This window comes from Dicentrarchus labrax, unplaced genomic scaffold (genome assembly GCF_905237075.1).
Source record: "Dicentrarchus labrax unplaced genomic scaffold, dlabrax2021, whole genome shotgun sequence".
Classification (NCBI taxonomy): domain Eukaryota; kingdom Metazoa; phylum Chordata; class Actinopteri; family Moronidae; genus Dicentrarchus; species Dicentrarchus labrax.
This window is the reverse complement of record NW_026136713.1, coordinates 7,963,500-7,975,643: the sequence shown is the minus strand read 5'-3', so window position 1 is coordinate 7,975,643 and position 12,144 is coordinate 7,963,500. Positions and strand designations below refer to the sequence as shown.

At 40.0% G+C, this 12,144-nt stretch overlaps 1 protein-coding gene across 5 annotated transcripts; it reads right to left on the bottom strand.

The window, feature by feature from the left end:
* Positions 1 to 606: 606 nt before the first annotated feature.
* dpf2l (D4, zinc and double PHD fingers family 2, like) lies at positions 607 to 10,470 on the bottom strand. 5 transcript variants are annotated; one of them, XM_051419539.1, is made up of 11 exons: positions 10,358 to 10,470; positions 8,652 to 8,812; positions 8,341 to 8,448; positions 7,981 to 8,174; positions 7,132 to 7,224; positions 6,813 to 6,897; positions 6,188 to 6,322; positions 5,427 to 5,558; positions 4,088 to 4,200; positions 3,550 to 3,631; positions 607 to 2,368 (listed from the first exon to the last, which is right to left on the bottom strand). In XM_051419539.1, exons 1-11 carry the CDS (start codon positions 10,387 to 10,389, stop codon positions 2,283 to 2,285), a joined length of 1,221 nt encoding a protein of 406 aa, XP_051275499.1. In that variant the 5' UTR covers positions 10,390 to 10,470; the 3' UTR covers positions 607 to 2,282. The 5 variants fall into 5 exon arrangements, with proteins under 5 accessions (XP_051275499.1, XP_051275501.1, XP_051275497.1 ...); XM_051419541.1 differs by having other exon boundaries at positions 7,981 to 8,171; XM_051419537.1 differs by having other exon boundaries at positions 8,652 to 8,833; positions 10,358 to 10,404.
* Positions 10,471 to 12,144: the final 1,674 nt, after the last annotated feature.

The following is a 12,144-nucleotide window of genomic DNA, read 5'->3' as shown; positions in this document are numbered from 1 at the left end:
AAACAACATCCATGTTTAATGTTTTTTTTAACACTTCCTGGGATCTCCACACTGTCCACAATTACTTTTTTAACATTTTACAGCTGTGAGTTCCTCCATTTTTGATACTTAAAGGTCCAGTGTGTAACATTGATAAGGATCTATTGGTAGAAATGGAATTTTCATTAGTGTATAATCACCTGAATATAAGAATTGTGTTTTCCATCCAGAGTGGGGAACTCAAGCACTGGTTCTAGATAAGGCCTATTGAAGTGGTTTCCTACACACTTGGAACCGGAAGGTGAGGAAAACTTCAGAAATATTCATAGATTCTTGAATTGTTATTGACATAGAATGAGTAGATGCCTTTTTATGTAGGAATTTTTTTTTTTGCATTAAAAACGTATTGTTCCAAGCTATTTCAGTATGTCTTAATACGTCTGTAGCTGATCTTTAAAATTATTTGGGAGTGTGAACAGAAACCACCCGATGCCCCGCCCACAGAAATAACGCAGTATTTAAATCTGCAGTGCAGAGGATCTAAAAATACATATGATCTACATTATACATTATAATAATACAATATGCTAGAAATTATGTATTTAAAGCAATTACAATGGACACGTATTTCAAAGTGATTTTTATTTCAGTCAGGCTAAATCGGCTTCAATACCAAAGAAATGTAAAAATAAAAATAGTACAACAAAGTACATAATTTTACAAATACTCATAATGGAGGTCTGACATATCAGAATAATCAAATAAATTCAAACATGTCACAGTCATAACAAAAATAGAAAAAGTCAATACAGTACATAGAATGCATTAGGAGCTATATACTTGAAGTGTTTGCTATACCATAGACTTTACAAAATTCTACTAGAAAAAACTCCCAGTACCAATGGAATATCAGGTAATATAAAATGTAAAAAAAAAAAAAATACAAACAACACAACAAAAACACTTGTGATGAGTGAGTGTGAGTGTGTGTGTGTGTGTGTGTGTGTGTGTGTGTGCGCATTCATACAGGTGCAATCTGCATGCAAAATCTGCCTCAGTGTGACAAATGATAAAAGCAGCTACAGTTTGAAAATGATCCCGTGTCGTCGGTTCGACAGCGGCTGACTTGTGGAGAGTGATGTCACTGCCTAACAGTTCCTAAAAGGCTAGCACAAAACGTCGTTGAGAAAAGGATGCACCTCTGTGATTACTAGTTTCATGTATCGGACTTACAGCAGTCTGGTTCCAACAGCGTGGTCTGACTTATCAAAAGTCAGGGTTTTTCAAAATAAGAGACCGGTAGCTCTGTCTGATGGAGAAATGATGTTGAAGAATGAATGTTGATGTTACACTGAATGTTTTATATGAACAGTATGATGCTCAGCTGTGTAGTGGTTGGTTAAAGTAACAGAACCAGCCATGATAAGTTGGTTTTGGTGCAACCGTTAAGTATCAAGGCCAAACATTTTGTGCTAACAGCTTGATGAGTAAAAGCCAACGTTATTTTTTTTGTTGGCAAAAATTAAGACTTTGTTTTCCCGTCTTTGTCCCACTGATTTAAAACAAAACAACGATGGTTTATGTGATTGATGAAAAGCTCCGTGGGTCGTTGTTGTTGTGTATTACATATGATGGTGGACCTTGGCACTGACCGGCTCCCCTAGGGGAGGAAACCTCTTCAAAAGATAAAACGCTCCAATCAGACAAAAGTACACAGACAAATGCCACTACAAAAGTCCACTAGTAACCAGAACAATAACAATAGTAATAATAATATTCCTCAACCGTATACGTGGTGATATTTTCTTTCTCCCACACTCAGGGAGTAAAAATAGATAATTTGGCAGAAAAGAAACTGTGTTGTCTCGACAGTCCACACTGCGTCTTTGAGAGTGTGAAAGGGTGCAGATAATTAGCTGTGATGCTAATCCATTTGCTCCTGGGAGCTCCCATGGAGACAGCAGTTACTATGGTTACTGCATGCTCTCTGTCTCTGTATCTAGTGTGTGTGTGTAACAGTCCAGGAGAGAGTGTGTGTGTCTATACTGTATATACGCACAATATGTATGTGTTTGACGGCAAGCCTCGGGGGCTCGGCAGGCAGGTTGGTAGTGATAGTTTGATCCCCATGTTGACTGATCCCCCCACTGACGCTGTAGATATTAAGACTTCTAAAGCTGATCTGCGATCTGGCTCAGCTACATCTGGACGGAGCCTGGAGCTCTGGACTGAGAGGAGGTCTGACGTTTTCCATCGGGGGTTGGGGTCCCGTTACTGAGGGGGTGGGACTTGGTGATATGGTGTCACTCGGGGGCGGAGCTCTGGTTCTGCTGGTATATGGAGGCTTTATCCTTCAGCAGAGCCAGGCACAAGTGACAGCTCCAGCTCCCTGTAAAACACACAAACACAGTGAGGCAGGGCTTAAGAGCCACGGGTGGTAGAAATACATCATCAGCGTCACTGTGAGGAAATACTGGTTCCTATTATTGTTGTCTGCGAACATCATAGCACCTCATTTAGGGAAGATAACTGGAGTGTAATCATTAAAATCTCCTAAACAAACAACAAAGTTCCTTTTAAATATGTTCCACACTTCACATGTAGAGAATGCAATAAGATGCTTACACTGAATGAAACTAAATGCTCAAACACTTGATGTATTTTATGTCAAAGAACAAGCAGTAAGGAGAAATAAATATTTCCATTTTCTCTTTTAAGGCAACGTTTCGATCTGTAAGATCTTCTTTGGGCCTGAAGAAGACTTCTTTTCCTTTGTGCCCTACAGTGATATTTCTTTGTCCTGTACCTGAATATACAAAATAAAAGCATTCTCTGTTTCCAGATTCTCAAATAGGATGATTTGCTCTTTTTATTTTATATTGTTGTAAATCAAATATATTTGGCTTGTGGACTGCAAAAACAAGACATTTGAAGACACCATCGTGGGCGTCTGGGATCTCGTCTTCTCAGTTCTCTTTTTTGAAAGACTTTAGATTAGATTCAACAATCAACTGAAAAAAATATCTGCTGATTAATTGTTTTTTCAGAAATTTAAGTTTCTACAAATTTAAATATCACATCAGTTATGAGTTGTTTTAGCTACCCCTTTATAATTGTTTTAATGTGTTCATTTGATACATTATTATAGAAAATGTTTAAATTATTGCAGCTTTAAATTATAAGCATTTAAAACTCAGCTGGGAATTCTCTCCTGTAATCAAAGCCATTCTGTTTATGCTTCCTTAGTCACCACAAATCAGAGTATTTAATGTGACTTTTACCAAAAGCTATGACATTTTCCTTATGATTCTCAATCCTAATTAACATGGACTAAGGCTTTTATTTAGCTGCTCCCTGAAGCTTGGAAAACTACCAATGTGCAGCAGACCTCTAAAGAAAACATTAACTTAAGAACTTTCAAATTCTCAGAAGAGCAGCCGATCAGACCAGATGGTTGAGTGAACAGGCCTTTAACCCCGTACAAAGTGATGATATAAGCGACGGATAACAACATGCACACGTCCTTAGAGTCTGTTAACTTCTGCAGTAAAGTGTTGGGTGTCAGCGTACCCTCCGGTGGTTCAGTCATGGGGGGACTTAGACAGTACATGTGGTAGCCTCGGTCGCAGTCATCACAGAACAGCAGCTGGTCCTGCAGAAACACAACATCACGTTCAGTCGGACAAGCAGAGAAACTTACAGAGTTCCTTCCAAAATCATCAGGTAAAGCTGCATTTTATTCACACTGTGAACACTGGGAGTCATTTATTCAAATAGAGCATTACCACCAGCCCGCGTCCATGATAGCTGCAGTGCTTATGACAATTAACATAATAGTTCATCAGTGGTTCATTTGAAATAATGGGTTCAGTTTTATGCAAAGGAGAGCAACATCTTGTACCAAAAGTGAAGGGATAGAGCAATATTTAGCATATCCAGTATGTCTGAGGCTCGTGTCTTTCTGTTGTTTCAATGTTCAAAAACTAGACATAATGCAAACGTTAAAGAAAGAGCCATGTGTTTCACTGGGCTCGACAATTTGTTGAGCAGCAGCCTGGCACCAACATATCGAAACACATATGATGGGAATATCATAAAAGGGGCTCACGTCATTCTCTGATGTGCCGCAGACGTTACAGCACTTGCACTCGATGCACTGCCAGCGGTAAGTCTTCACTGCAGCCATCATTACTGGTGTGAACTGCAGGCATGTCGGGTGGCCTGCGGGAAGGAGAGGACAAAGGAGAAATGTTGTCAGATAAGATAAATACTTGATAAAAAAAGGCTTAGAGTAAATTGTCTGTTTGCTAAACCCCTCTCCCAAAAAAAGCCATTGGACGATCGTAGTTTAACCTCAACAGGGCACAGCAGAGGTGTCAAGTTTAGGTTTTCTCTGCACGATAATGCGCTGTGCAGGGGGCTGTAAAGACGCACGTTTTAAAGGGTGGTGTCTGTTTTCCAGAACTAAAACCACAGGAGCAAGAGTGTAAGGAATGGATTAAATAGTTTATTTGCCTGCTTTAACATAACTGGCAATCATTAGCCTGTCCAACCTAAACAGTAACTCAACATTACTTCCAAGACTAAGGAGAACATTATTAACCAGCTACATTAGTTTGCAGGGTTAGAGATTAAACTTATTAGAAGTTACAGCATGTTTACTAAAGTATTTCCACACTGTGTGACAGCCGGTCCTGGATGCTTTCTGCTTTAGGGTGACGTTAGCAGCTCTCTCCCGCTCTTTATTGGATTTAGAGAAGTTTCCATTTTTCATGATCATCAGCTAGTGATGAGGCTGACTCTTTGCCTGCAGCTTTGGTCTTTTAGCACAAATATATGAAGTCATCAAGTGCAAGAGGACTCCTTCAGTAACACTTCATTGGGATAGTCCGCCTACAGATTTAGTTTATAAAGTATCTGTAACATTTCAGCTATTTTGCTTTGTATGTAGATCTTTAACATTATCTATTGAGTATATGTGACAGTTCATAAAGCAAGATGTTTTCTGTGCCTAAACCTAACCAAACCCTAACCACAGGTGAAATAACAGAAAACGGTTGTTGAATCTTAACTAAAAAGCCACGGACTATCCAGATAGTTCTACAACCTTCTTGTTTTAAAACAAGTTAACTGGAAACATTAAAAGTCAGCCGCAGACGCAACTTCAACCAACTAATTGTTATCATTGGCTTTATTTGCTAGCTAACCGCAGTTGAGCCGGCAAAACTGAAGTTCTTCGGCATGAAATTTTGAGGCAGCTTCTGTCTTAAATTAAAAACCCACTGTTTAATAAATTACGATGGATTTGAAATGATAAATCGGGCACAGTCGTCAAACTGCATATACACTGCATAACAGGAACCAGGCATAGCAGCAGTAACTAAGGGGGCATAGCGGGGCCGAGTTAACAGTCAATTAGAAATTAAAGAGACATGCAAAGTTCATACCTGAGCGTCCACAGTCCGAGCAGGACACCAGCTCTTCTGATTGGCCAGTCTTCTGGTTTAAGGTGGAATCTCCCAGACAGAAGTCACAGTAATCGTTGGGCAGTGCCAGCCCATTGGGACCCTTCTTAGTTGCTGAGCAAGAGAATGAGTGAAGAAACCATTCAGTGCACATTAGAACTGTCATTTTAAACTGAAATATCAAGGAAGATGAATTAAATATCACAATATCTTCTTCCAGATGAACATTTTAAAACTGGAGAGTCGCTGACTGAGTCTAACTGTAGAATGAAGCACAGTTTTACAGACCTGTTCATGCCACATCAACCAACAACACCCTTCTAACCCTTAGCAAATGGCTGATGATGTACTGAATCATGATCCAAACTAATGAATGAGTGACAACTGACAAAACGCACTTGTTGAATGTACTAACACGGTGTCGCGTGCACAAAAAAAAAGAACAGCAATGCGATGGATATGTTGAGGGGGGAACAAAAAAAAAGATGGATGATATGCTGAAAAAAAAAAAAAAGGACAGGAATCCCAACTTTGCAAGCATGTTTCAGTCAGGACACTGAGTCTAATCCCAAAAATCATGAAAATCAAAAAAATGAAAAGAGCGGGAGGGAAAAATAAAAAAGAATGAGAGAGAGACATATTCAAACACACACATGCTACATGGCATGCAACCAAACCTCCTTCCCCTCTCTCTCTCTCTCTTTCTCTCTCTGTCTCTCTCTCAGCACTAGAGAGTGACTCACTCTTCTGCTCCTCAGGCTGGCGAGGAGTGGGTGGTGCCTCGATCTCCTCGCGGTCCTCGCCCTCCTCCTCGGCCAGGTGAGAGTGTGTATAGTGGTAGCTCAGGCCAGGACGGTTCTTGTAGCGCTTCCCACAGACTGACACACACACACACGGTTATACAAAAAGTGTTACAGTGATGGCGGCGAATTCTAACTACCGTCAAAAAAGGCCCAAGGTGGAACCACCAAACTACGCCGTTCTTCACCCCACAACCGGCTTTATTATTTAATGAAGCTTATTTTCACATGGTTAATTTTTGACTGACGCGCTAGTAACAAACTCATACAGCGGAGGTAAGCATATGCACAGTGAGCGATGGTCAGCAGGAAGTTACAGAGCACACACGGAGCGGCTTCTCAGGAAAAAAAATACAAAAAAACAAAGCAAAAAAAAAAAAAAAAAAATTAAAAATCGCATTCAGACGTTTTTCCAATTTCTATGCTGTCAAACTTAAGTTCCAGATGGGGTCTTTCAGATCACACCATGCATGGCAGAAGGATTGTTTTTGTCTTTCAGGAGGAAAAAGCAAAAGCCTCTCTTGCTGACATGCATGACACTGACGTTGCAAAGGAAGCTTCTACTCACTGTCGCAGGCGTACGGTTTGTCCCTCTCCTCCAGCGCTGCAGCTGCCGCCTCCTGTTTTTTCTTGCCATTCTTGTCACTACGGCCCTATAAAACCCATTCATTTGTTTATCTTTTTATAACACTTTAAATTCAACAAAGAATGTTGAATAGAAAGGCTGTGGTGAGGTTGTCAATTAAACAGTAGACAATAAAAATACAACATATCCAGTCAGTTGAACTCCAAAAATTGAAAAAGAAATCAGAGGTTATTTCATTCCCCCACAGTGATCCTCTGGGATCTCGTCGGGAACTGACTGCAGAAGAAGAAACAGTACTCACCTTGGACTTGCTCTTGCCTCGTCTCTTGGGGGTTTCGTCCTCAAAGTCTTCGTCGTCCAGGTCGTCCAAATAGTCGTCATGGTCAAGGACTCTCTGCAGTGAGAAGTTCTCGATTAGGTCACACTGTACTGAATGTACGAACTCTTTCTTACTTTCATCAAATCTACCAAAAAACAACTTCAACAATTTCATACGATCTGACAATGAGGGTAGAACAGCTCTGCCAATTTGTCATTGTTAATTATCGTTCAAACCTCTTAGGTTAAAAAAAACAAAACATTGAGGCCGTCTGCCAGTAGATGTGGGATTTGGCTTTGTAGCTGTGTTGACAATCCAGACATGTCAGCAGACTTGTGAGACAAGATGTTGATTCGACAGTTACATCATGTTTTACATCATCAGCATAAACCAAATCTATAAATGTAATTACAGGCTGAAGTGCAGCGAAGTGACGCAACCACTTAAGTTTCTAAACAGATCAGAAAATTTGAAAATATTTGGAAAGGAAATCTGTCTCGCTTTGGGAACCACTGACTAACTTGGAGAAATCAGGTAAGTTCAATTCAAAAGCTATAATCATCACACAGATGAATGAAACTAAACTAAATGAAAACATCAAGCAGTAAAGTAGAGGGCAACAGACGATTGTAACACAATAAACTCATCCCCGCTCTTCATCCGGTGCTCTAGTAACAATGTCACCAAACAAAAAAGACCCATGTCCTAAAATGAAATCCTTAGAGAGCGACTGATGGTTTGTTTTGGCCTGTTGAGTGCAACTGCATACTGTAACACTCTATGGGTCAGTCGCATTGATTCAAAACAAGACTTTTCAGCTTTGAGGCAGACCTTACGGACACGACCAGAGGACGTAGTGGTCGTTGAGGTGGCAGGAGGCTCCACAGTTGCAGAGTCGTCCTCAGGGCCGCGGATGTCCGACACTCCACTCCTCCTGTCGAGGGGCTCCCCCTTCAGCAGGGCCTCCAGACTGCTGCCATCCACTGCCCCCAACGCATCACGCTTCAGACCCAGTTCCAAATCTGCTATCCACACAAACCAAAACTAATGCGTGCAATGGTATTACATGAACACAGCCACAGACAGGCATTTACTAAATATATTAACACACTTTTACTGGTAAAGTTCTACAAGCGTGAATGAACACAACCGCTTCACTGTATTTGTGATGGGTTTCATCTGAAGGCATACCTGTTTTGAGAGGGGGGAAGGCCAAGCGGGGGTCCTCTGGGGGATGGGAACGCTGTTTCTTCCTCCAGCGACGGGCTGGATAGGTGTACAGCTGCCCTGGAGCTACACCTGATGAGACACAGAACAGTAGGAATAGAAGAACCAGCAGGTGACTATGGCACTTATAACTCTGAAAGTAAATAAATTAGCCTTGTAAGCCTTGTAAGGTGTATTTTCTGCACAGATGGCATGCTTCAAAGTTCAATTTTCTATTTTTTCCTGAGAGTCTGCAGAGTATTTGTTAGTATAATATTGAAGCACTTGTTTTATACCTGCACTACGGTGTCTCTTCTCCATCCAGATGTAACAGTTGGACTGGGCTACACCAGTCTGAGAGTCCAGGAAGGGCATGAGGATGCTGCGCTCAGCACATAAACGAGCATTGTAACTATGACACTGCTCCATGGCATCTCTGTAATACTGCTCTCCCAGCCTGAAACGTGAAAGTTGGACACTGACGGGTCAAATAACACACATCAGGTTAGCCCATTAATCATCGTGCCAGATAAATATTGCAACTTAAACAGAGTTTAAAAAAAAAAAATTGTATATACACTCTTACACTCTCGATTGCAATACTTTTTACTCTTAAAATGGGGATGTGATGAAGTTGTTGGAAACATTTATCTATGCAACGTCTTACACGGATTACATTTTGTTTCTCTTTTTCACATAAAGAAACAAAAAGATAAAAGTCCCTTAAATTTAACTGCCAAAGTCAATTCTTGACCTTGTGAATAGCTGTTTGACAAATTATTAGTCACTTTACTGTTTTTTTAATTATCAAATAGTTTGAATTTGTTTTTTTTTTTAAAGGAATTGTGACCAATATATGTACTAAGAACATTTTACAGCAAAAAAAAGTATTTAAGTGATCTCTGGTCAACAAATTATGTAAAAACATCAATACTTTTACCTCAAAAATATCTAATCTGCCCATATTTACACAGATAAGTGTATATGTGCAATAAGCTCATATCAGCAGATAATCATTAGCCTGGTGCATTGATCAGCTGGGTTCTATTAACATCTTAGAAAACGGACACATTCCCAATGAAACTAATTCCCACATTAAAACACATTTTTCTTGAACGCTTATGTGTCTGCTCACAGAAATAAAAACGTATTTTATAATATGCTCACAAACTGAGTTCAGTGAAAGAGCACCACAAAGGAAAGCGGTGTAATCCCTCCACTTACTGCACATCTATCACACATTGTAATCACATAGACACTTCTCACTTATCCTCCTTTTTCTTAACATTATCACATCTGAAAACACAGCCGCCATCTTCGGGGTGACTAAAAAAAAAAAAACCCCGAACAATTACACCAGACCCCCGAGTGAGTGCCCTTCCTCACACATGCAGTATTTATTCTCTCCAACCAATTTGTCGCATTGTTCTACCACACTGCTCACACACACTGGATGTCCTGGCGATGTACGATCTCTGCATTTACTCAAATTAAATCAAATAAGGACACACACGCACACACACACACACACACACACACACACACACACACACACACAGTATCGATGGAGGGATGTTCAGAACAAAAGGGTTGATTGTTAGCAAAACCCTCTCGTCACAACAAAGCACCCGCCAAAGCTGACAGGTTACTGGAAGATTAACTCTCTCCTTCATCTGCAGTCGGTTGTCTAGCAACAGTTTGGAAATACTGCGTGTGACAAAACACCTTTAAAGAAAAAGGGAACAGCAACGAGTCGCCGAGTTGAGGATGAGGGTTAAAAACACAAGCAGTTCGCCTCCTTTATACATTTGTCCACAGCTAACAAGCTAACCTTAGCTTCAGTGGATAACGTTATTCTCTTGGGACAAATATTGTGTTCAAGATCGAGGCTGCGAGGTTTTAAGTGTCCTTCACTCTGCAGTAATGAAACAACTAACCAATTATACATTCGGCCCCGTGCGGCTGCTCGATTTACTCTTACAATAAATAAAGGTAAACTTACACTTTCACAACACTGTCGACGGCCGCCGCCATGTTTGCTTATTGCGGTTGTGTGAAGTGCCACTGCGCCTGCGCACACAGGTTATCGACCGTTACTGCCTCCCAGGGTGAAACACATGAAGTGCACATTTAATGGCTGCTAAATGATCCTCGTTTAATCAATGCAGCAAGACACTAAAGCACTTCTTGTTACTGGTAACAAGATTATTATTTTAATAATAACAAACAAAACTTTTTTTTTTATCTTTCATCCTCTGTTTGATCCCTTAATTTCGTTAATTTATTCAATTTATTCAAACTTTTCTTACTGGCATCGACCAGCCCACCAATTATACTCCTAAAACTTTTATTATTTTAGTTCATACTGGGCTCAAAAATAACAAATAGTTAAATTACTTACAAAAAAGCACAGAGCAACAACTCAGATATAAAGTAACACACAGAACATAAAACCAGCAGCACACATCCACCAATCATAAAAAAAAAGACCAGTCCAGCAGGATAACAAAAATGAAACAGGAATCAACACAAAACATAATTAAAGCTGAAAGTCACTGTGCAGGATGTGGGTGATCACGTGGTGCACATAAATAAAGTTGTGTTGCCGCAAATAACCCCAAACTGGGTTCAGATAGTATTGCAGTATACTGATTTGGTTTCTGGGTCCCTGCAAAATATAATGAAGCTGCTATCTAGTGAGCTCAACTTAATGGGACTGTGGAGGCAAATATAAAGCCATTAAAATACTTATTTCAGGTGTGTTTGTCGATGAGCATATATCTAATGTTATTGTCAGCCCAAAAAGCCAAACACATAGGGTCAATTTGCTTTAGCCTTTATTTTACTGTGGGTTTTTTTTTTCCTCCATCATTTACAAATGACAAATCAAATCCTCCAGCCATGGATAAATTAGAAACAGATGCCATCTCAAGTAGGCCGGACAATAGAGTAACTGTGCAGTTTTGTCTGCCACCCACACATGAGCCGTCTCTGACTGGACAAACACACCACTGTCAACTCGGCCGTCACCTTTGCTTCCAGTTTCCAGACTGGAAAGATACGGCAGCTGTTCTACAACTGGTTTCAAAACTATCCACAACTATCCCTGCAGCTGCATAATTGTGTTTCATTTCATATCAAAATTGTCTAATTTAAAACATCTGGGTCTTAATGTTTACTGATTGGTCCAATATGTTTCTGAAATGGACTTATAATAGGAGCTTGTGAGATGTAATCTGGCAGCATGAGGCAGTAGTTTCTACTCAAGTGTACATTTCTGTGAAAGCCTTCAATAAGTACTCCAGATTTTGTGTTTCTGGTCTATATGCTCACTCCTCTTGAGACCCAACCACCACATAACAACTGTGTCACATCACCTAGGCCACATTAAAATTAAAAGAAGCCAGATTACCTTTTATATTTACCTTTAAAGGAGCAATATAGACTGACAGCAAGTTTTTAAAATGAGTACCGCAGTCCGGATTTAAAATATTGTCACAAGTTGTCTCTCTCTGCCAACCCCTCATCCCCAGACTAAGCTCACCTCGGTTGCCAGGTTGCGCATCAAAACACCTTTGTTATACATGTTATACAGCAGATAAATCCAGTTAGAGTTTAACTTGATTTATGTTTATACCATCACATAATTTGTGATATTGCTGTAATAATTCTTACTTTAAAATGAACTGATTTCCAAGTGTTAGTGTCTTTTATTCTTTTTCTATTTGAACTATATGTAAATGTTGTCTCTACTACACATCATAGGCAAATATTGTGCTTTTTACTCCA

What these genes read in the sequence shown, in the direction of transcription:
- dpf2l (XM_051419537.1), bottom strand. Translation starts at nt 10,389, where the DNA reads ATGGCGGCGGCCGTCGACAGTGTTGTGAAAGT. An exon ending in GAGGCAAGAGCAAGTCCAAG is followed by an intron (nt 6,898 to 7,131) that starts GTGAGTACTGTT and finishes TGGGTTTTATAG; the next exon opens with GGCCGTAGTGACAAGAATGG. An exon ending in CCAGCCTGAGGAGCAGAAGA is followed by an intron (nt 5,559 to 6,187) that starts GTGAGTCACTCT and finishes TCTCTTGCTCAG; the next exon opens with CAACTAAGAAGGGTCCCAAT.